Source organism: Varroa destructor, unplaced genomic scaffold (assembly GCF_002443255.2).
Source record: "Varroa destructor unplaced genomic scaffold, Vdes_3.0 BEIS01000002.1, whole genome shotgun sequence".
Taxonomy (NCBI): Eukaryota; Metazoa; Arthropoda; class Arachnida; order Mesostigmata; family Varroidae; genus Varroa; species Varroa destructor.
In genome coordinates this window covers 13,501,296-13,526,577 of record NW_019211455.1, presented here as the reverse complement: position 1 = coordinate 13,526,577, position 25,282 = coordinate 13,501,296, and the positions used below count along the sequence as shown (strand labels likewise).

Here is a 25,282-nt window from a genome sequence, read left to right as displayed (position 1 = left end):
GAAATGACAGAAAGAGCTGCTGACGTGTGCATACCATTGCCTGCTATGGACGTCTCTACAAAGATGAGAGAAAGAGTGGGTAGTCGAGGCATGAGGTATCGAGCCTACGGTTAGCTCAGTCTAATGGCAAAGACGACGTGTGAGTAGCGGTAAGAGTGACAGCAGTAGTTTAAAGTCACATCGGTCAGTCAGTCAACGCGAATCATTGTAATCCAAGCTGGTAGCGGAGACCATGCGTTGGAGGTGAAGGAAATAAACCTGAAGAAGACGCGAGATAGAATTCCACCGATGAACAAGACGTAGGTGTAAATGATACGGAGCAGAGATCGACAAAGGCTATGTATGAAAGCTATCACTCGACAGTGTATCCGAAATTCGACAACTAAAAGTTTGTGGTAGTCTCGTTAGGCGCTCGATAGCAGATTGTGCACCGGAGATAAAAGTTAAAATAGGACACAACAGACAGATATATAAACTTAACTCACTCATAAAGACTTAGATCTGTTTATCATCCTCATCATCGTAATCATGGTCACTGTCACGTCGAATAGAAATAGTATCTAGTAGGAGCAGCTGCCTCCTCGAGTCTTTGTCAAGGAATGGCAGATGGACTGTGCGGTGCGTAAAGGTTAGTTAGCACGGTATTCGTGCACCCGCTTCCTACTATTTTAGTAAACGATCCAAAGGGTTGCTCCGATTCGTAGGAAAGATAGAGAAAAGGGAGAAACCCCGACAAGTATGATTGGCTCTACGATTTTTCTAGAGCCTGAGCGTTATTCGAAAATTTTACGAGTCGCTATATGAATGTGTGATAGAATTTTTAGCTTTTCGAAGTATTCTCGATGTGGCGGGTATCATCGACAGGAAGACGACAGACTGCTTCATATTTCAATAAGGAAAATACTAGTAGCAGAGTAAGGCAACCCTCCATAACTCTATCCCTGTTTAGCTTTCGTTCCCCCTGTACGTATAGTGCAGAAAGATGGTTATTTCGGAGGACTGTTATAGAGCCACATTTAGCCAACGCTTCCAGAAAAATCCGGCAACAAACCGTGGTTTGGATTGGAAAATGGTGGAACAAAAGGGCGAGTCTGAATCGAAGCTTGCCACCGATTGAATAGCAAAAATGTCTATGTTATGTCGTATTCGTAATAACGTCGAGCTGTAAAACAATCAACAAAGCATTATGATCTGACTTGTGTGTTCTCAACAACGATCTCTCTATCGTTATCTCTAGGCATTGGGCGTTTACCGAAGTAGATGGAGAGCGCTTGCCGGAAACTGTTCCCCTTAGCTTTGCATATAACTTAAACTTAATCGTGAGCAGTGCGTAGTGCTTATAGTCTCTTTTGTGTTGCCGTATCTTTTAAACTGAAATTCTGCTATTCCATATAGTGGTAACGGAGTGTGCATTACACTGCGTCTGTACCTTTCCTTATAGTTAGCCTCAGTATAAGATTAAGATTGACTGCGCTTAGAGGAAGAGGGTACAACAGAAACTAATCAGAGTCAATTGTTATAATACTCTTGTCGACATGACAACAACAACACGAGGCGAGATAGTATCGGCAACGAATGCATAGTGCCAGATCATTGTTGTGCAAACGAATGAACAAGCATGGCGCGGATAATGTTAATGACGCTAATGCTGTTACTGCTGCTATTGATAGTAATAAGAAAACGCCTGACTTCCGGCAACCTTTTTCAGTTCTAGAGGGACAACAATCTTGCTGCTTGAAAGGTGAACTGATGCAGAACGCATATAGGTACTATGATTGTGTGTTAGAGTCCCACTATTGTTTTGCAGTAGAACCGACTACTCTAGCCATACGATCTGGTTAAAGTGATGGCGTTATGGTGTATTGCTAGTAATAGTAGAAATGGAGAACCGCATAGACCGAAAAAATACACAGAGATGACCCTAAGTACCTTAACGGCCACCGAAATCGAATTTCTCAGATGAGTCATTATTACGGATTTGCTCTCTAGCGTGTCACAAACACCTCATTTCGTTACTGATCCCCCCGATTAATACTCCCACAAAGCCAGAGACTTCGCCTTAGACCTTTCCCCCACCTCTTCCGTCCGGTCTAAATCGTCGACGCCAACAAACCTCCTTAACCCGCCCATAGCTTCATTTCCTTCTTGGCTCGCGATGATTACATCTCTCTTTCCTTTTTTTTTTCTCCCGTGCTGCCATCTAACTTACCGTTTGCCCTTCTCGTATTGCGGCAGTTATGATGCCGCCTCTATCTCTTCTACTCCATGTCAGTGCCCATCTGTCAGCTCTGCTCAGCAACTTCCAGCTACTGGAATTCAACCTCAGTAGCTCACTTTCTTTCTGCCTGTCCTCTCTCATTTTCCGGCGGGCTTCCTCACTCCAGTCGTCCAAGGGCAGCTCACTTCAAACGTCGTCCAATTCCTTTTTTGTTTACGTCCCTTCCACCGCTAAGCATCATTAGGTTCACTCGCCGTCGGCCGTGCGGCCACCGAGCAAGCGGACGATCTTAATCGGCGAAACAGTCGAGCACTACGGGGCACAAAAAGCAGACAGAGGTTCGGGGAGGGTAAAGAATTCAGTGGAGGGCGGCTATGCTAAGAAATCAGGGACAAAGGGCAGGGGAGGCACGTGTGATAAAATCAGTGGGAAATGAGGGCAGTTCTATCAATAAGCACAATAAGACAAAAACTATGTATAGGTACGAGTGTGTCTGTATGAACAAAAACAGTAATTCGTGTGAAGGACACGACATATCAACTAACATATGTAACTACCTATGACCATGACTAACATAACTACAGTTAGCAATAACCACCGTGTATCGAATACACGGCTAGTGCAGAAAAGTGAGAGAAAGAAAGAATTCCGAGAGAAATAGGGACGAACATACAGAGGGCTGTGTCCAGCAACGTTCATGGGTCCAACGATCTTCCCAACGAGTGAAGGCAAGCAAATCAAGGGAGCGCAGACTAGTTAGTTAGCTAGATGCTGCTGATCTGCGGCAGCTCTGTCAGCAGCGATAGCATCAGCAATTGCAGCGATCAGGTCCGCAGCAATGTCTCGGAACTCCTTTCAGACAGAATTGTCCGGACGTTTTGAGAGGTAATGCGAAGGAATATGGGCGTGGGGGGTGGCAATCATTCGTTGGTCGACAAGGAGATTCATTTATTTGGATCTATCTAGGGGGACATACTTCTGTCGATAGCGCTAAGTGCTTGGCTGGACCTTTTCTATCCTGCTCTTGTTTTCTATCTTATATCGGCCAAGCCTGTTACCTCCAAGCTGAATAGGTCTCATTGTTAGCCACTGTCAGTATCATCGTGATGATCGTAGCCCGATTGGTGCTTGCGTGAGACGGGGTCCATTTAGTGATAGAATAGCAGCGGACCAGCTGCTATCCTCGAGGTATCGAGAAAAACCTGGTAGCAGCAGTAAGCCCACTTGTGTTTCATATGTGCCTCATCAAGTGTTTGGGCGACATAGTCGACCCTGTCTATCTATGGCCAAAGCCCGGTGCTCATAATCGCCTGGTTAGTGAATAACTGTATTGCATTAAGAAGGTAGAAAATTTTCTTGAAAGTTAGAAAAACAATTATTTTTTAAATATTACTTTTCAAAAGTAAGGGATATTGTAAAGAATAGAGAGTTGAACCTTTGCAGCAAAGCAAAGGTAGGTCGGCAAACTGGAGGCACAGGGAAGCTAACTTAAAATAGTAACCAATCTTCATAAAAAGCCATTTTCGATTAGCTACATTCGACAAATGTGAGAAATCATAAAATGGTCAAAAAAAGGTGGCATTGCTCGATGATACTCAGACCCGATCAATAACGAAAAGGGGGCTGTAGTTTAGTTTAGAAACTGCCTGTCAAAGCAAACCCATCTTCCAGGTCGTCAGACTAATTTAAAAATCTTTATTCTTTTATATACATGCCATGAATATATCGGTATTCAGGCCGGAAAATTGGTTTCTCATGGCGTGTTGTACTGAAATATTAGTTCGTTGGCGCGAATTATGTACTAGCCACCAAATGATATGAGTGCTTCACCTAAATGAGCGCGGCTGTAGGTGACACGGAGACGTGTACGATGTTTCAACTAATCATGGTTCTCCGACATGCTGAATCCCTGCCATGACTGCTTCTCCCGCACGTCTAATAGCTGATCGTTACCAATGAACAAGGCGGCGCGTTTTGGACGCGTGCTGTATAATAATGACCAAACTGATGCAAATATGGCCAATACCTTCGACTTTGTCAGCTATAGAGTAATCTGTATACATTTAGACACTTTTAGTCAATAATCACTGAGAGCTCATTGCAAAATTAGACCTAGAAGATATTCGAATTGCCTGGCTTGTCCCCGTGTCAGTATATATGACATTTCCCGATTCACTGATGAATCAACGGATGTCCCAAATTGTATCTAAAAACTAGGTAGACTTTGAGTAAATATAGAAAATATTAATGCGCTTCTCCAGTGTTAGATGGGGGCTTGCTGAAAAGACGTTTGACGAGTACTCAGTCCAGAGGTGCTGAAGTCAATGTCGTATGCGGTCTCGTATATTTTATTGCATATAACGTACTGGCCCAAGAGAAATATAGCCCTCACATATAGCTCACACCCTTAAGTCTTAATACGCGACGGAGAAAAATTGTTTCTAGATATTAGTTGTAGAAAAAAAGTACCGCTAATCATTCACCGGAAGACCAAGGCACATATAATTAGCCATATAAAATATGCGATCGGATGATGCCCTGTATTCGAGCTAACACGGAAATGGAAAAGAAACAGATTGACAGTTTTCCGTCGTTCAACTTTGACCATAGATAACCAAAGGAAGGAAATTCTGCAAAAGGATGGATGTTAACATTCTTTTAAAATAAATATCCTATCTAACTAGAAAGGTAGTCACTTTTAAAACGCTTCCCCAGGAACTGTTTTCGCTGCATTATTTATGAATGAAAGCGAAACGCCGGGAGTGAAGGTCACACTCAAGTTGTTTTATGGGGTAGCAACGCATGAAGTGAGAGGAGTCCTGCAGTATCGTGTCGTTGGAGAAGGTATAGTTATAAGGCGCGTACCTAGACATAAGCCTTGGTGTGTATTTGTCTCCAATCCATATTTGCCTCTGGGTTCTTATGTGTTTTGGTTTTTTTTTTGCTAAACTCATTATTTCCTTAGCGTCCTAGGCGCGACGACGTTCAGAGTGTCTTGGCCAACACAGTGCGTAGTTGCACCATAACGTTAATAGATGCCAAGTCGCAGTGGGAACGTCTAACAATCAGAACGTTTACACTGTAGCATTAATGGATAAGTTTTTTCAGCCAGTATCTTAACATCGTTGATACATGTAGTGACCCAGCTGTGAACAGGGCGTATTGTTAACAACAGGTAATCGCGAACATTAGAGTAATCGAGGGTTTCGGCTTCGTTAGAGAATATCAATAGTGGTAATCGAAGAATTGGCTATTCACCTGGACTGCTCTCATCCATATTGAGATACACTATCGCGGCTATCACATAGGAAGCGGAAGGAACTTATATCTGGTGTCCTTCCTACCAATACTGAATTGCTCAAAATTGTAGTCTTTTTAGCTATTCATTTAGCCATTTGCGATCTTTCGCCAAAATGTGCTTATATAGGTTACAAATGATAAGGGAATTTTAACTTCGTATTAATACAGTAGCTATTGATATAGGTGGAATCAAACAATTATCTTCAAGTTCTGTTAGTTAGCTGCTACTACCTCAGGTCAATTGTAGCTAGACATCTACCGCATGCCGATTGACAAGCGATAAAAAGCAATAAAATTGCTGATTTCGTCTTTGACATCATTGCGCGCTCTTGTGTTCGTCGAACTTATTATTAAGAACTAAGGTTATTAAATAACACACCACTTATAGCGTATAATATAACTAGTATATACATAACGGTACAGTCTACAATGTATTATTACTTAGTAATTATATGCGTTTTTCTAATTGCCTTCTTGTTTCCGCCGTTTGTTTGGCATTGGCAGGTATTAAGTCGAAGTCCACGGCCGAAGAAAACATTTCCTTCATGGATGTACGCCGAGGCGCACCACTGGCGAACGTTGAACCGATCGCGTTCATTCGAGATTTCGCGTGAAAACTCGTCTCTTGTCATCCAGTCTGGTTCATGGATCGAACAACGTTGGACTTGTGAGGAAGTCTACGATATCGGTGAAAACCAGGCGAAGATCGTGGTGCACGCCATTGAAGGGTGGTAAGGAATACTTATATGCTTGCACGTTGTATATAACAAAGTATATAAGCGTTATTATTATTGTCTGCAAGTTAGGGAAAAGGTGCTGAGACGTATAGCTTAGTTGTTTTTGGCCATGGCAACTATGTGAGTGCATAGCGTGACCCAACTAAAATGGGCGCAAAGCGGTGCAGATTTAAATATAACTAGAAACTATTTACGGCTTCGTGTAAGTTGTTGAGAATACTAAATTAAAAGTTAACTACCTCCACGAGCAGTAGTTCGTTTTCAGTAACGGAAATAGAGAAAAATTAAAATTGCGCTCAGCGTTATTAGTCGCCAACTTTATGAGCACTTGAATGTAAGCATTATGATGGCTTCTTCTAAGTATCTTCAGCTTTCCAAAAAAAAAAGCCAATTCCTCACGTCGACAAAAGCAAGAAATCCAGAAGGTAACAGAAAAGTGGCTTGGTTTCTATTAAGTGAACCTTTTTTATGTAAACATCTATAAACTTACTGGTTTTTGCGGTTTTTCTATGCTTTGTTAAGCTTTCTACAAATTTCTAAAAAGGTCTTGATAGGAAGCTGAAATTCGAAATCAAATCCACGTTGATAGCACGGTCTTCGGTGAAATACTGTCTACCTGAATATATGAACTATTATAAATATACAATAATGTACCTGCTGATTGTGAGTAATACCCCAGGCGTGCTAACCAAATTTATGTTTTATTTACATTCGTTCGAACGCTGAAGTGACAGTGGGTACATCTGCTTAATGGTATACCGGCGTGCAGCCAACGTGTTGGAACTACAGATGGGCAAACGAACGCCTCGTAATGAGGACGCCTGTCTTCAAGCGTACTTTGATTCGAGCGACGAAGACTATGTGACCCTGCTGGCCGAGCCGCCCGGCCTCGGTGAAGCCCCTCTGCGGGGCAAGTTCACTTTAGTTGGCGTCAGTGGGGCTTTGTTCGCGGAATTGCTGCGAGCCCCGTCAAGTCAGTGGGCATCAGGCGACCAACAGATGGAGGCCGCCCTACAAGATCCTGATAGGACTCTCGGAAGCGTAGCGGCCAGAGAGCAGGGCATTGATCAGGGCGAACTGCAGTGCTCGGAGCAGATGGCTTTGTACAGCGCTTGCGAGGATAACGTGTCGCGTTTCGAAGTGCGAGCCGAGTGTGCGCCCGAAGGCGGCCAGCGAAAGACGTATGGCAAAGGTAAGTAATCGTTGCAACGTGGGATGTTGATATAAAAATAAATGAATCATTTTAAAATGTTTAAGAGCATTGCTGCATTCTTTTTATGGCTGGGAAACAGCGTATGAGATGAGAGCAGTTGGAAATTGACCTTCAAAGACTAATCTGTAAGTCTTTAGTTTGGTACACTAGGTTTTCTACTGATACTAAACTCATTACGTTTTGCGTACTTACTGGTATTCGCTAGCCTTGCGTTCTCGATTGGATAGTTTCTCGAAAAGATGGCTGAAGTGTACTTGTATTAGCAAACAATCTGTTAGACGTGTTGCTGCGATGAAACGAAGTAGGAAGTTCAATTCTGACACACGCGTGCATTCCAGGACTGCACACACACACACGCACGTATGTCTGCCGCTGTCGTTGAGGATTGTTGCAAATAACTTGCCCTAACACACGACTAAGTTAGTGCTGCACTATCACGAATACTAGATATAAGTCACAAGCAAGATCGTATTCTTTCGTTCGCCGTGCAACAGACGTTTTCCATTTTTTCGCCATATCAAATTCACGAGTAACTTGAAAAAAAAGCTATTCGTCATTAAAACATATTTCCTCTTTCTCTGTGTCATTGTCTATCTCATTGCAGAAATGGCCGTTCAGGCCACGTGGGAGCTTAGCGACGACCATGGCAGCACAACTTACCTTGTCGTGTCGCATCGAGATCAGCGAGACACGCAACAACAGCAACCGCTGCTGCCACAGCATCAGCACCATTTATCAGCGTCACATCAACATCTACAAGCGACGCTTGAACAGCCGCCAGCCGTCGTAGCGGCTGCGGCCGCCACAGAACAGCGATTCTGTCTCGCGTTAACCGATGATCGAAGGAAGTTGTATCTGCTTGGTGAGAGCACTTGCAGCCGGCGGCGCGTCGCAATACCGTCAAAGCTGGACCTCTATCGCGAAGCAGAGTGTCCACCTCCAGGCGCCTCGGGCTTGCCGAATTCTTCCACCCCTTCCGCACTCACGGTGCTGAGCGTTGCCACATGCACGGCATGGTTGGCCGCCAGAAGAATAGCGGATTTTGGAAACAATAATAGCCACCATCGGTCAAACAGTAGAAAGAGACCGTCCCGAATAAAAAAGACAACGACAATGGCAGCACGGCTGTCAGCAACTCTAACTTTGCCTCAAATAGCGCTACTAAGCGCGAGGAAACAGTCCTGGAAAGACACTTTGAACGGCGCCGCGATTGATGAACTTTTATAAACGTGTTTAACACGAGTAGCAATGATAGTGACGCGAAGTGAAATGAACGCTGCAGATGAAACATAACAGAAAGCGCGGGATTATGAACGGTGCAGATTTGAAGCAGTAACTGAATTCAGCTGCTAGGATCACTACAACGTTTTTTCTGCCATCAGCCTACAGTGTATTTCGGACAGCGTACCATATTTCAGATCACGTGTCGCGCCATAGCTTATAATGTTCATAAGTGTAATGTAATAGGGCGGAACGCCGCGTTGAAATATAGCGGGTCCGCGGTGAACTCAAAGATGGACCAGGATTGACTGTGCTTGACTAATCGATATTGCTACGAATTGGTATTGAGTGAATGGCTGACTGATTTAATTGACTCATTGACATGCACCTAAATGTTTGATGATTGATGAGGATGGAGCACAGTTAGAAACAGGAAAGTACGTGTTGAACAGCCTTTGTTGGGTTTTGCAACTGTGTATGATACAGTGTGTCTAGAAACAAATGACTGCGTATGGTGACATTGTTATGTCGCATAAGGCAAACGAGAAGGATCAAGGGCACGTTAGAAGGTGGTAGCAGTGAAAGACTAACTGGAAAAAGCGAATTTAGGTTGATTTTCGTTAAACTCACGTAGTCCACGCGCGATTACGACCAGTCGAAGTGAGGAAAGCAGGTTATTAGTTGAACTGATAAGCAAACTTGTAACTGGCAAGCATGTCGGGCCGTGAAATTATTTAAAGGCAGCTTTCAATGAGCTGTTTCAATCCGTAAACTATTGCTATGTCTTACGACGGTAGATCGTGAGGGAATTCATTTAGTTTGAAAGAAATAGAGGATATGCTACAGGCTGTTAAGTTTTTTCCTCTTCGTTCCCCATAAAGCCAAAATACGGGTGGTAGAAATAGGGCATGATTCAGCATCAGTAATCCACATTTCGCTGTTTTTATGATCGTTTACGCTGTTATCTAGTCATCGTCTGGCCCACGCACATGTCTAATGCGTGGAGAAAACGTTGTGTACATAACGGCAGGTCACTGGCCCCAGCCACTCGAAGAAATGCCCCGCAAAGGCATCGAAAGTGAACGGGGACAACCAGCGCAGGAAGGCCTTATCATAGAAAAGGTCAAGTGTTTTACCGATCATCATACTATTTCAATTGCTTGACAGCGGGTAAAATCGAAACAAGATGCCAATGGAAAATCAATAAGAGAATACTGTACATGGATTTCCTATACAGTATGTAATACTATGACTTCGATCAGATATAGGCGTTATGAGATTGCACAAATGATTTCTGATAACGCACTCCACTATGCTTCGGTAGAGGATGCTGGGCCGTCGGGATGCGCGAGTTTACTGCATCGTTTATTTTAAGTTACTGTCTATGCTCAATGCAGTCTAAAAGCTAAAAGCAGTAAGATTTTGTATATGAAAATTAAATATAGCATTTATTGGGTGCTAGTTAGTGAGGCATTAGTATAACATAATTTCTTAATGACGCCAATAATAATCTATTGATTTGCTCTTTATACGAACCGAAATCCGCTATTCTTGCGGGAACGGTTTTGTGGTTGAAATTCTTGCAAGTTATTTTCAGTTTGTAACATCTAGTAGTAACATTCTACTAATATACTGGAACCACAGCCATTATCACCGTAACGAGAGCCAAAGTTGATACATATATATATATATATATATATATATATATATATAGCCACGGGTAGAAGGTTTTAGTTGTGTAGAATATAAAGGAAAAGGTTCTTTCTGTCGTTTTAATTAGTATTCAGAATTAGTATTCAGTTTTATGAATATAATAACAGGCGATAGATGGCTATCGGCCGCAGGCAGATGGGTGAAATCCTATAGGTCGGCGTTGATTGTTCAGAGCAGGTTGTCTTCTGTGATGCTGTCTATTCACGCGTAGCATGAGAGAGGTGAATAGATGCGGGGTTCATACGATATGAATGTACCTATAACTATGATGATAATATTAAAATCTGGTATATGTACACGAAATTGAGGACATGAAATATAATAACAGATTGCGATATTGATTATATATATATATAGATGAGTATGACCGACGTGTACGTAGGGTATAAAAAGGATCACATAACTGTGTGACCGGTGCTGTATATTGCGATTCAATTCATTAATTTTCTAATTGATTAATTAATTGCTTCATAGTGATGATTCACTAATGATTATTATGTTGGCGGAAATGGTACAGTAATAATGAATATAATTATTATGATAAATACTATCACGGCATTATTATTATGCTATTATTATAGCCGCTATTCGCCAGGACAACGGCAAGGACAAACAGGTCGAGCATCTTACGTATTATTATTATTATTGCTAATATTAGGATATACGAACCGTTACATAAATCCTACCGCAATTGGGCGTGCTGCTATAAGTATATTGAACATTATAGCTATTACAGAAGGGGCGACGAAGCCAATTTCTGTACAGGATTAAGCCCCTATACGTAAGCCAAGATCATTAAGAACGCGAAGAGCTGAAAGTTACTATAGAAACTACTCGATAGACTGCAGAGCGACGCTTGCATTAGTAATGAGACCATAGTGTGCCAGCAAAACGCTGGCCGAGATAGAACCGAAAAAGAATGGGAACGGATATATCGAGTCAGAACCAGTGAATGAAGAAGGCAGAAGGAAAGAGGAAAGAAGAGTACGTTTGCTCAACTGCACTAAGATGGTACTGATGATTATTTGGTAACATCGGTGATCACGAGACGCGGATCATAATATAATCATTCATGATAATAACAATAATAACAAAAACAATAATATTAATAATAGTCAGAATGATGAGGACAAGTGGATAACATCGGTGCTCCTGCTACTTCTATGCAGACGAAAGCGTAGGAGTATTTGGAAGTGTTTATCGCTTTTTTTATCGGTCACGGGTTTGTGATAATTAGATGAACAGTGGCGACTAGAAACGGTAGCGCGTTCTTCCGGTCAACCTTAACGGATTCTTAACTAGGTTACGTAATGCTATTAGAAAATAAACAACACGAGGCTGCCATAAATGTCTTGCCAATTTTGCATCTTACAGTTACAGTGCTGCATTTTCTCGAATTTGAGTTCTATGTTAGAAATGTTCGCTGATGAATGCGACAGTGTAAAGGTAAATAGGCTCGGCCGGGCAGGACAAAACTTTATGGGACAGCTATTCTAACGTTTCAGTTAAAACGAGATTAAAATGAACACCTATTTATGATACGTATTGCTTAGCCAACAGAGAATCCACGGCTGTTAGCACAAGCTGTATTGTTTGATAATAATCGCTAAGAAAGATAACAGAACAGTTTTCTATGAAACGGAACTCCGATGGATTATTCAGTGTCATTAGCTTGGTATTATTAGATTGTTTGGAGCTGGACTTTTGCAGAACATCGCCGGGAGCACTGGATTAAGACGAAAACAACGTCGAAGTTTTTGACTAAGCGGATGGTCAAGTACCATGATGAAGCACATATAGACATAGATGCACAATCAATAACAGGCGAAACGAGAAGTGTACGTACGAGAAGATGGCTGAGCAAGATCGACTATGTTTAGAAGGAGGTAGGAAGGATTCTGATAATGAAAAAAGTTTTATGCAACAGAAAGAGTTGTGGGCGATTCATGCGATTATGTGTGAGATAAAAGGGAGATCAAGAAATGAAATCAATTTAACAATTAACTGATTTATGAGTGAAAGGCACAGGCATGGCGCAGGAAATGTTTGACTATTTTGTCTGTAAGCAACTTATTTGCATGAACTGAATAACTCTAACGAGTAAGCTGAATCTAAATTGCCAAGCGAAGGTAACAGGACTCGCATATTGAAGTGTTCCTTTATCCAAGATAGCCGCTAACGCAGAATTGGTAATTTTTTGCGGATATTTAAGTTTGTTATTACTTACAAGTTATTTGTATTGAGAAACATATATCGTTGCAGTAGTGAATAGAGTTACGGGGAAAGCTAAGTGGGTGACTGATTTGCGATTTAGATGAGGCTGTCGTTGCTAATGAATGAAGTCAACAGTTTGACCGGTTTGTGTTGTTTTTAATTTTATTTTTAAAGAATGAGTGCTTCTACATATTTTTCATTACCGGCTTTTTTCACAAACGGAAATCGATGCTCAGCTGCAGATTGGTTTAATTTGCAAGCAGTTTAAGTAACTCAGCCATAATAACAGCACTAATAAATGGTGGTAGCAATGACTCTCGTGAAATTTGTTTTTCCTTCGTCAAAGATCAAATCTTAGTCCAATAATGTACCATAAAAGCTGCCAAGTTTACGGCTAATGATAAACTGACGAATTTCCTTATCTGGATGCAAATCCTATTTAAATTTACGACTGAGAGTGCACACAAGTAGGTTTATATAAGTCGTATGAATGACACTGAATTTTGAAGTCGTTAGGTAGATTGCACAGTAGTTATGCATAACAGAAAATAACTGCACTTGATCAACTAATGGTAACGACCAGGCAGTACATCTGTTGACAACGCAAATTAGTAACGAAAAATTTTCTATTGCGCGAAACAATAGAGGGCAAAGAAGCTCTAAGTCAAATGCGGGAAATATATATTGAAAATATTTTAGCGGAATCGAGCGTGGCCGTACGAATGATGATTTTACATAGAATTAAGGCAGCATACATCACAAACTTCGAGCAAATGGGTCTCAAGCTTTCATATCGATTGCGCACCTATTGTAGATACAGATAATTCGATTGAAGAGAACGAGATATAGGATATTGTGCTCGGCTAGATCATGGAAGGCAAAAATGGAAGAGAAAATAATGAAAAAATTGGTATAATGGAAAATTAACTATGCATAGATAGAAAGATTATGCGACGATGAATACTCATAAAAAAACACAAGCCTCCTTTTGATTAAACACGTCTGCAGAATATTTATTAAATAGTATTTTGTATTCATGAAGGCTACCCGAAGAAACTTACTTTCATTAGTTGCATATGGCATTAACACTTACTGGATGAGACAGCGCAGCGAAGACTAGCAAATTAAATAGAGCAAAGTTGAGCTCATGAAAAACTATGCACAGCTGTCATGTCATATTTAATTCAGATAGTAGATGCAAGAACCGAACATTTGAAAGCGAGGATCGAATTTTTTTAATCGTATTGGTTGAAAATCCTGAGAAAATACGGACGAGAGTACGACGAAAAAAGACAATAAATACAATAAAAATAATAAATATAAGGAAAAAGCGATTTCAGCGATGCGATTTGCAGCGTCCCTATCGAAACACGTAGAGTAAGTTCATGGAGGCAATGATTGCGCTGATGAGATGTTAATGACGATAATGAAAATGATAATGGTGGGGACGATATAGGGGTTCGAGTAAAGCAAAGACGGATGAAGAGACGAGTCGAAGAAAAAACGAGGTAAACATAAAAAACAGACAGAGAGTTCATGTTAAATGCGCCTGTAGTTTATGAGCTATTCCTTTATTTGGACTTATTGAACAATAAACATTTTACATTATAAACAACAAAAAGAGAAGCAAGTTGACCTTTTCATTTTAGAAGCAAACAAATATATATACAAAAATAAAGCATTAGAATAATATTGAAAATTATACTATACAATATTGTGGAGTCAACCGGAACCCAAACTCACCTCCTATGAAATATGCATTGAGACAGCGCAGATAATTGTGGTCTCAACTGAGTTGATATGTACTTGCGAAGGAGAAATGGAGTTTGACGGAAGCTAAGTCTGCATTTAAACTAATAATTTTAATTGTTCTTAGCAAAATCACTGCCGTAGCTTTTGTACTAAACAAGCAAAATTAAGGCTTTTACATTATGACAGGTTAGTACGTTACGGCACTACTTTTTTTGCTCTTAAAATTTTCATAATTATTATTTTGCATTACATTACCTAAAGTCCTGCTTCTATGTGCAAATTGATGTTTGAATATGTAAAACCACCAATTGCTCTTTTTAATACAGAGGGATAAATTCAAGTATATGGGTTAAAGTTCGTCGAATTCGAGGATAAAGCCTTCACTCAATATTGTATTTCTTATTCCACATCATAATTCCAGCTTTTCGATGCGAACTTGCAATATCAGTAGGTGCGCACACTAGGTTCTGCTAATTGCTACTAGTAGCTGACGCAATTATTGATACCTGTGACAGGTTACATTATTACTTTAGAGTCTACCTGGAACTTGCACCAAATGTCCGTTTCACTACGTGTACTATTGTCCTGTGTAGGTTCTCTTTAGGGAGTCAACATAACCAGCTAGCCTATTTCGTCCATCGCCGATTGTTGAGCACTATTTCGCAAACCACACGCGAAGAGTTAACCATACTGGTTCTTTATTCGCTCGGAATAACACTTTAAAACGCGCTACTTTTACGAGCTTTTTTATATCATTTCACTTTGTTAAATCAAGAACTCATAGCCTAATTGATATAGCTCGTTTTCAACGGAGATCTAAAAACCTATGCTTAATCGATTAAAGATTCTCTCCACCTCCTCACTCTGTTTGTGCGAATACGACATTGAGCAATCTCCCCTATTGATGACCAACTATTCTGGTAAGGCAAAGTTCTTACTCTATTTACATGCCAAATGTGGTCTACCGGTAACATTTTTTTTAATAACAGATTTAATGCACGAGTTTGCTTTCGATGTATTCAGAAAAATTATAGCGTTTAAAGTTATACACAAGCTAGATTCGACAGGCTGCATTGAATGAAATATTACTTTACGCATATCGAAATAAATAGCTATTCACTTCTTCAAACTTACTAAGTATTCGACTCGCTAGAACGAGAAATTTCTAGGGGAAATTTAAGTATCAAATATCTACAAAGGTACTCACCACATCATGAATGACAACCACATCAAAAACCTTTATTTTAGATATTTATATACATTTATTTTGACATAAATAAAGATACGCTGCTATATATTTTCAGTAATATAATAATATGCATTACGTAAGCTACATATTAGAAAAACATTTCCTGTAATTAAAGTATTAAGTTTTTATTTCCGCTGAACTTAGTTTTTTCCTTGCAGGGCTGAAACTTCTGAGTGTCAATGTGGCAGTTAAACACTCACTGCGGATGGCGTTTTTGAAGCACGCCTCTATAATTACAACATTAGCACACACATTCCATTGATGTGATGATACCATGATAGATAAAGGAAGTTGAAACTTTTTTGAGAAGTAAGTTAGATTCCTGAATTTCAGAATAAAATAAATCAGCTGCTTCCTTGTTTAATTTGGACCACAGCGAATATCTACTACCTAAAATATTTTCAGATTATGAGAATAGGAATTAGAGAGCATAGTTTTGATTAATATTGGCCGAAACGTAAGCTACAATCTACAAGTATCTGTTGGTTCTCACGCCACGTGATGGGTCATCATTAGAATCAACCATTAGATAATCTAAAATAATGTCTGCGTCATTTTAACGAATATATCATGCAAAAATGCAACAATAGGAAGTAACATAATTAAATGCTGCAACACTGTCGCAAAAAATTGTTTGTGTAAACAATGACCAATTACCTCAATAAACAGATTCCACTGAAGTCATCTATACTAAAGTGATTTTAGCTTTGAGGAGATTAATAGGTGACAAACAAATCAAGCGAACATTATTTGACAGTGTGACACTAGTTGGCTGCTGTAGATTTGGCATATTACAGGGTTTATGTACAATGCAAAAATGAGTCTGAGGCGAATTGTCTAGTTCCGACTATTTACACGAAGGGTTTTTCACGAGCCAAGGTATCATCGGCTGAGGTGCATTAGGCTCATAAACAAGCCATATTTCTGAGCCAAAATGCATTAAAAGCCTATACCACTCTCCTCTTATACAAAATCAGCTAACGGATGCAAAAAAAGCGTTAGCAATAGTTTACCACTGCTATTGCCCATGGCTTAATTCTATGGCCGTACAATACCGATTTTCAATATGCACAATAATATGGATAATTGTGTGACACTCACAGAAAGACAACCAGGAAAGCTAAAGGGCGCGTTCATATGTACATGATGACTTTAAGATTTATAATTTTTTTCGGGCTGTACAGCTAATAAAAAAGCTTTGCAACATCATAGTGTCAAACATACTTTTTTGTAGAAGATATTTATCACAAGCATATCAACCTGACTTAGATCCAACCTGAAAGAAGCTCATGGTCGCTTGATATTCTAACCTAAGTCTGTTCCTCTAGAACTGTTGAAAATGACTCATTTTTTAGTGAAACTGACTGCATATACGTTTTGGCGTTTTAACTATATTCCGCATTAACATATGGAACCAAATTCATCGATTTTACATATCATCGATGCTTACTGTTAGTGTGACAGTACGTCCGCATTGATTACCAAAAACAGATGAAATATTTCACATTTCCAGTCAAAAGTAAACATGAGATGTTCAATAGTGTGATATTTGCGATGTTCCTTACAAGACTTAACATGCAAATAGATGCAACACGGCACTTTTGAAAGCACTTTGTTTTCAAGGTAAGTTGCCTGTGTTATGTACTATACAGAACCTTGTCACCATAGTAGTTACGAAAACGTCAGGTCACTCCATTCACTAAAAGCAGTGCGCTTTTATGCTAAAACGCTTTATGTTTGTACGAACGTTGTTCACGCTACAACAGAAGTGGCCATCCAAGTCCACTTTCTTCTCTACAAAAGGTTGTTGAAAGCCGCTCTTTTCATACTTTACACTAACTGTAGAAGATGCAGGCCGATCTTTTCATATCTACAATGAAATTTTTGTTATTTCTATGTAGCACCCAGCATTTTCACTAACGTGCTAAATTGCTTAACTACATTATTACTCCACATATTTAGATACTAGACAAGATTTGTCACATTGTTTAGCATAAGAAAGTATGTCTCCTAAAGATTACAACTGAGCCACAAACATGTCGACGCCATTTCGTCGTTCCTCTTCGCTGGGTTCTAACAGTTGATTGCCCGATGCCATCAAAGGGGTTCCTTCGACAATTATGTGAGCTGATCCTATCATACTGGACTGTGTCCCAAAAACTGCTGGTCCTCCGAGATTAGCACGTGAAGTTCGTAGGGTCGTGTCAACTGATGACATTTCAATTTCTCCGCTTGAAGCCGGGTTCTTGGCCACACAGATGCTTATAGAAGTAGCTTTTCTGTGTTCACCTGCAGATTCTATTAGCAAGGATAGAAGATAACTCATAAATCAGTTTAAAGAGATCTTCGCAGGCTTGCCGTTCTGCGGGTTTTGACAAACTTTTTGTGCAGATTTTAATTTAGGTTTTTTACACAAACTTCTCCAGATATTTTACATAATGATAACCTGCAATAAGGGCCGACATTGTGATAAATGTAACTACTAAAGAAGTTTGAGACTTTATAGATTCTCATTTTGACCTTACCTATGTTTGACAATGAGAGTGCTTGCGTTACATTCGTCGATTCAGGATAGATATGCAGAGCTGAAGACGTGGAGGGATTCACCTCCGGATGTTCGCCCCCAACTCTTGCAATCTTCACGACGACTACCTTTCTTTGGCTGGACTGTGGCTGCAGAATCCTGTCTGAGGGACCATGGGCAGTTAGGCTGTCTGACAATGCCATTAAAGCTGGCAGCGGCCGCTCCTTTTTGCTCTGCAACGTTGGTCGTTTTGATGGCCGGGCACTATCTTCACTCGTGTCGGACTGTCTAGATCCAGCTCGCTTCCTTCGAGTTGGCTTCTCAGTTGATTCTTTTAAAGGATTCCTTGAGACGTATGAGCATTTTGCCACTTCCTTAGATGTCGTCATCGTTACAGCCTGCGACTGGTAAACTGTTGTTGTTTCGTCTGAAGATGTCGCTGGAGCAGTTGAAGGATTACTATTGTTAGGCATCACTTGACTTGTTCTTACAGAGTTTGAAACCGAAGCGTTATCCATGCGACTATTTAGGGCTCGTGTAGTGTTCGAGCTTGCCTTCCAGGTCGGAATCAGCTTAAAAACACCATCAATCTGGACCATAACGCCACCTTTGCAACCTCTCACCTTTGGCTAAAAAGAACAAAAGAAAAAGCCGTCTTGGTATTAAAAAACACAAAATAACACTTAAATTCACATGTTATGTTTGGTAGATCAGAGAGTAGTTGTTTTATAGTAATAGTGGTCAAACCTATGCTGTTGTAAATAAACGGATTGCATCGGGTACCAGAGATATCACCTACTGAGTTTAAAGCATCCGCTGCTTTATAATGTGACATATGTAATGCAACCACCACATTACATATGTAAAATTACGCATAATTCTAAAATCGTAAAGCTAAAAAATAAACTAATTTATTAGAATTAATTAATCTTTATAAGTTTATATAAAACACATAATAGTTATTATGTAATTACTGTATTATACGTAGCAGCGTTTGAACCAACTAGCATAGGCTCTTACGTCGATATCCCAGTTCGTCGCAAGAATCTTGTACCGCTTTTGCTCTGGGTGACGATTGCGCAAAAAGAGACGAGCTTCCGTCGCTTTAAGAGGCTGGATTCCCCGAAGCGCTTCGTCATCACGGGTGAGTTGTATGGGTCGGTAACGGCGCATCATTTCTATGCCTTGACGAACATAAGACTCCAACTCATCGGGATGGACACCATGGTCGCTCTGCGATCAAGTATGTAACAAACGACCGAACAAAGAAACACCAAAATACGCATACCCTTTATGAATGATGCTGTTAAAAAAACATGCGGTTTAGCTAATAACCGTAATTATACAATATATTAGGTAACGGACAAAGAGCTATATTGTTAAGACGACGCATTTGAAATAAACAATAGTGTGGTGACTTTGCACAGTGAGGGTAATGATACAATACAACACACCTTCATGAGTTGAAAGAGCTCGTTAATAAGAGGCTCTAACGGCTTAAGTCTTTCACGCCGATTAAGATTCTGTAAACGATTCAGAGCTTCCTGCAAGCCCAGGGTATCTGCCCCCGCGACCGTTGGGTCGACATATTCTGAAGACGGAGCACCTTTCAAGCTCGCAACCCGATGAATATGTGCGCACATTCGGCTATGCATCATGTACCAACGACATGTGCAGCCATATCTTACCGAGAAACATAACTGGTTAGAGTAATTCGTTTTCCAGTATATAATAAATGAACAAGACGAAAAATACAAATGATCTCGTGCCGGCTTACATTAAGTGCAATATCCTAAAAGAAAACTATTTAGTAAGAACTTATTTGTTTTAGTCACAGTCAGGCTTAGCCGTTTCATTAGGTCTTTGCTAGACAAGCTCTGTTTATATATTGGCATCTGTTCTTTTAGTAATTAGGTTTGGCAATTATTAAAAGCAGGCCGTTTAAAGCCAGAATACCTTTAACTATTTTTATGTTCAATTAGACGTGAATAGAATATCTTTTATCAGTACTCCAGTTCCAAATGACTTACCGGTGTACACAAACTTGGCACTGAGGACACTTCCTTTCACATGACACGTGGCTCGATTTTCTAGGAAAAACCACCACAGTTGATGGTTGTTCGCCTTTATGAATGGATTTATATCCATGACCTAGTACCTGATACCTGCCCGATTCCGTGTGTTCAAGCACATCGTACGCCGTCAACTAATGAAGTCCACATGTAAAAGTAGGGTAACAAATACAAATAGAATAATAATTAAAACGATTCAATGCCCGATCAACATGATAGGGTAACACTACAAATATATGCAATTATAATTTAGATAAAGACATTCGTGGATGAAACCTACGCATTTATCATTATGCCTTGCAGGTCCCCGCGTCCACTGATCGGCCTCATCATTATCGAGGACACATTTGGTCGACCGCCGCTTTCGTTTTCCAGTGACCTGCCCTGTCTCCTGTGGAAAAGCTGCCTCTTCTGCTAATCGCAGTGCCTCATCTTCACGTATCATTTCGTCGTGAATTATCCCTGCCAAGGCAACTCTCAATTGGTCGACGTTACCGTATTCGTAGACTTTCTAAGGTGTATATAAGTACATAGAATTAAATAACGTCAGAGTGAGGTCGACAACAGCCAAAAAAGTTGTTTATTAATATATTTTGTATTGTTTCAGCCTGAGGCCTCTCCCGTTTAGAGACGAGCTTCTGTTGCTACATATAAAGCTTTTTAAATCATCAAATGGGTAGGCATAATTCTTGTCGAGCATTTCTATTAACAGCAGTCGACATATTCTTTTACATACGACATACGACTGTCCGTATTTACCAAGCAGATACTTTTATGTACTGAGCGCAGCGAGTATTATATTAAAAGCCTTACAGGTGGATCAGATGGGCACTTCAGTGTTGTTTTCTTTTTATCCGCACTGGCCATGGCGTCGTTGATGACGTACCGAAGGTATCGTTCAGTCAGCATATGGATTTTGCTCAACGGTGGCCCAAGATACTGGCTTGCGCCGTATGCAATAATCGAACGGATTGAATGACCATTCTTGAGAAGGGACACGATCCATTCGACGTGTTCCTTTGGCATACTGATTAAAAAAAAACACTTAGCATCCGCCAAATCTGCTTGACGCGAATCGCTCACTAGAAAATATTAATTATAAAAAATGTGTTTTGTTCTTACCGAATATCCACTAGACTAGGTGCGTGACCTATATGGGTTCGCCAGTAGGTAACCTGTATGCGGCTGGGTTGGCCGTGAGTTTTGTTAGAGTGTACCACAATAGCTGCTGGACATTCAAAACCTAATCGAGGTCGTCGATTGGACTTCACAGTCTTCGTACCACCACGACTGCAACTGTAGTGTCCAGCGCCCCATCTTCCCAATTGAAACATGGCTTCGTCTTCTTGTTCGACTTTTTCTTTCCATTGTTTGAAATCCCACATTGTTTCAAATTCGTGCCTGTTCATACACAAAGTTCAGAATGAATATAGCCTTGCATATGCTTATTATGACATCATACTCATCCAATGGTGCGAAACAGATCAGATTCTAATGCAAGATAATTTGGACGTCTCTCGTCAGTTGTCCAGGTCTATTAGGATATTCTATTGTAATCACAGTTATAGCTGAACTTACTCCGTGCATTCTAGGCGCGTATCATGGTCGTTAACAATATGATTAATAAGATCTTCGTAAGAATCATTTTTACTTCGGCATAGTGGACACAATTTGTCGTCACAGCCACGACTAGATGTACTTCGCCGTTGATACTCGTGAAGATGCGTATTAAGGTGCTTATGTAGAGCAGAACGATTTCCGACGCTTCGGTTACATTGAGTAAGAGGGCACTGAATAACTGGAACGGTTAGAAAATAAATTTGTAGTTAATTATATGCTTAACAAGTACAATTAATGCTAATATGGTTAGTCAATAGAGAACGGCGGCTTAGAATTAACATTTTTGGGCTTATTTTTGCTATGTGAATGATACTGAAGCAATAATAGTCAAGTTTTCTTAAGAATATCTATACAAATGTACACATGATATATGATATGACTTTAGCATACTGCATTAGAGGTTCATAGCAAGAAGTGATGGATTATATTCATGCAGATAAATTTGCAATTGTAACCATTTACTCCATCTTCCTGGACGACTTGCGCAAGTTCAGCGATTTTCGGAATGTTCTTGTCCGTGACTGCCAACCTGAAAAACATGGTCAAATTAAAAACCTAGCTAGATCTCATATTTGAATATCTGATCAAATCTGCTAATTTTCACGCTGCGTATTTCCTGTTGATGCCAAGATGAACTAAGAACTCCGATCTATAAAATAGCGCGGATTAAATATGGTTGTTATTCAAAAAACCCAGTTTTAGAGACGAAATAATCGAAAAAATTAAATAACAAAGCCAACTCACTCGGTCATTTGTTTGGCTCCTTCGTCCCACAACTGGACAATCGCTTGTTGCTGAGATTGCGGTTCGCTTCGCTGATACTGCTGGTCTAATGTACTAGAAGTAGTTTCACCTCTGTGTGCTTTCTGGACACGTGTAGTTATGACGCTCGCGGCCACCTAGTCAGTTAAAAAAAAAACCAGAATACATAAATGCTATTAAACGAGATGTGTCGTATGCATAAGCTAGAGGTAACTAACTAAGTTATCAATCAAAAACAAATTATTGGCGTTAGCAGATAGTAACTCGGCACCATAGGTATCTGTATCGAGACAAGCGAAGGAAATGCTGAAATAAAAAACGCCACTGGCTCATATATAACTCCTTAGTGTGTATCTCTGACCATGTATCATACTCAATCATTACGTTGTTTTCGGTTCCGAAGTTTAGGCTTAACAGAAGGTTAAAACATATACAAAGAGAATCCTAAAGAGCCCAAATATTTTTTAAATATAGATCTGTCGTAGGTAGGGAAACCAGTTGTTACCTGATCGTAAGACGGTAGAAGTGCGGGCAGTTGCAATTCACCCTCGAGGGGCGGTGGCATCTCATTTTCAGGTGGATGGTTGTGGAAATGACGTCTGCAAACATGAAATATAACAGTTCATTCTGTGTAGGCAAATCAACATCGGTAGGAATGGCTTTTGATGTATAAAGACAGGTAAACAGTTCTGGGCCAGTCTTCATTGAACAGCTTTGTATGTTGGTCCAAATGAGTACGGTTATGTTATTGTTCACAACAGCATAAACAGTACGAGAGAAATGTTCTCACTCTTTCACACACGACCCACCTTTTATGGAAGGTTCCATCGGCTTTCAAGCTGACTCGAGCTGGACATCGGTTAGCCTTATTGGCACTTCTAGGACACGCCACGTTGAATGGATTACTCGGCGACTCAGCCTGCATCCAAAATGGGCCAAGACCATGTTCGCCCGTCCCGTCTGTTAGATCAAGCAGTGTAGGTTGAATAGAAGTTTACGTAACTCGTACCTCATAATAGTTTGAACAGAAAGCTATAATATATTTGCAAGCATTTTCGATTTGCTTTTGTTTTCAATCACATTAAAAGACGAGTAAGGCATTGGTGTAGGTGTCGACATTTTACCGACTCAAATAGCAAAAGCTTTAAAAAATCTGTTCCAGTGCACGCAGACTTATCATATATGTCTGGGTTAGTAGTATTTGGGGTTACTTTCAATTACCGTCGAGCTGATATGGGCCGTAGGCGTCGCACCACCATCGGAGATTGCAGAGTGACCCGCCCTTGGGATTAAAACGCTTCACCCGATAGAGGAAAGCAAGTGGTGCTTCACTCTCAACAGGGAAAGTGGACATTCTATTGCTTTCATTGTGAAAGTGGGTCACTTCGTTTGGGGTAAGAATATTGTTTTCCTGAACTGGCACAGAAACGCTTTGAACTGTTTGTTTTACAAGGGGTTCCACGGGATGGTACGTTACACCATAGTTGTGTTCATACACGACCGTCGAAGGCCATGTTGACATCCGAGCATCCTTTGGCGGATAGGATTCCCCCTCCTCGGAACGATGAACGACGATTCGTGCTTGAGACATTAGTGTGTGCGAAATTCCAGCTTGGATGATGCACTATCAGAATTTTCAGTTACCTATGACCTATGAAAAAAAAAAACGATTGGTATACATTTTTCAAAACCGGTTACTCAAATAGTTTGATTTTTTCTTTATCTCTCGGCCTACTTGAACATGTGCGGAACATTCGAATCAGTGGAAAAAGCGATCCTCTGGATCGAAGAAAACGCTCAGTTACCTTGAACACCTGAAAGTGTGAGAAGGCTATCTAACAAATGCAGTAACCGAGAGCAATAGACCCACAGCTCAAATATCTTTTTTCACCTTTAGATTAGGACTTCATATGCATTATTATTAAAACATTTAGACCACACAAGAAGACCGCTTTGGACGCAACTAATATCATCATATCAAAAAATCTTGTTGAAGGCTTAACGGTTCGATGCCGAATCCCAGAGCCATGGAAACTCTCGAGTATCAGTGTATAAACAACTAAAATGTATTTATCTACACAAATTACAATTTTCAAATTGGCACAGTTTATTAGGAACAGCTACCTTTGGGTGACCAGGGAATATTTAATGATCACGTTTTTGGGTATCGATTTTGTACAAGCTATTTTATCCACAGCTAGATAGATTGATGCTATGTCAGAAGTTCGCTTTAGGACAACTGACCTCCTCAAGTCGGTTTTTTTGCAGAATGACTCTTTTGCATCGAATTTTCCAACTAAAATCTCAATAAATGTGCGAATAATTATTGCACACGAAGTTACAAGCACCCGTTTCCAGGTACAGCTCTGTCCATTTTATCTTCTAGAATTTATGCGTTGTTCAATGTAAATATTGTCCACGAGACGCCGCATCAATTGTCGATGGCTATGCACTGCTAAAATTCAATTCGCCGATAAACTACTTTATACAAAATGTATACTTACAAAATCTAATCTTAAAAACACCACACTCAGCACACCCATGCACAGTCAGTACAGGCAAATCGAATATGTTTACCTCTTTCCTTGTTGACAATCTCATATGGTTCAGAACGTTGCGCATGAGGAAGCAGCATGTTTTCTTTTTGTATTTCGAACCGGCTACGAATCTAGCAGACCCTCGGCGGC

The 25,282-nt window shown here is 40.3% G+C and overlaps 2 protein-coding genes across 9 annotated transcripts in view; one reads left to right on the top strand and one right to left on the bottom strand.

The window, feature by feature from the left end:
• Nucleotides 1-14,242, top strand: part of LOC111245610 (uncharacterized) — a 151,563-nt gene extending 137,321 nt beyond the window's left edge. For all 7 annotated transcript variants that reach the window (XM_022794197.2, XM_022794198.2, XM_022794195.2 and 4 more), the window contains 3 exons: nt 6,023-6,249; nt 6,984-7,447; nt 8,073-14,242. In XM_022794197.2, the coding sequence (XP_022649932.1) occupies nt 6,023-6,249; nt 6,984-7,447; nt 8,073-8,695 (1,314 nt within the window). In that variant the 3' untranslated portion in view covers nt 8,696-14,242. The remainder of the gene's footprint in view (nt 1-6,022; nt 6,250-6,983; nt 7,448-8,072) is intronic.
• A 1,344-nt stretch (nt 14,243-15,586) lies between these two features.
• On the bottom strand, nt 15,587-25,231 carry LOC111245608 (uncharacterized). Of its 2 annotated transcripts, none has more exons than XM_086981386.1 (15): nt 25,173-25,231; nt 23,817-24,246; nt 23,405-23,555; nt 23,101-23,194; nt 22,578-22,732; nt 22,289-22,362; nt 21,792-22,011; nt 21,336-21,614; nt 21,027-21,240; nt 20,494-20,724; nt 20,172-20,347; nt 19,596-19,824; nt 19,162-19,374; nt 18,143-18,770; nt 15,587-17,915 (listed from the first exon to the last, which is right to left on the bottom strand). In XM_086981386.1, the coding sequence occupies exons 2-15, from the start codon at nt 24,184-24,186 to the stop codon at nt 17,635-17,637; spliced, it is 3,315 nt and encodes a 1,104-aa protein (XP_086837512.1). In that variant the 5' UTR covers nt 24,187-24,246; nt 25,173-25,231; the 3' UTR covers nt 15,587-17,634. The 2 variants fall into 2 exon arrangements, with proteins under 2 accessions (XP_086837512.1, XP_086837511.1); XM_086981385.1 differs by lacking the exon at nt 25,173-25,231 and adding an exon at nt 24,840-25,079.
• Nucleotides 25,232-25,282: the final 51 nt, after the last annotated feature.

Excerpts from the sequence above, each read along its gene's own strand:
- LOC111245608 (XM_086981386.1), bottom strand. The coding sequence starts at position 24,186 with ATGTCTCAAGCACGAATCGTCGTTCATCGTTCCGAGGAGGGGGAATCC. Across the intron at positions 21,615-21,791 it reads ACGCGCCTAGAATGCACGGA|GCACGAATTTGAAACAATGT; the intron begins GTAAGTTCAGCT and ends GTGTATGAACAG. Across the intron at positions 17,916-18,142 it reads ACTCTCATTGTCAAACATAG|AATCTGCAGGTGAACACAGA; the intron begins GTAAGGTCAAAA and ends CCTTGCTAATAG.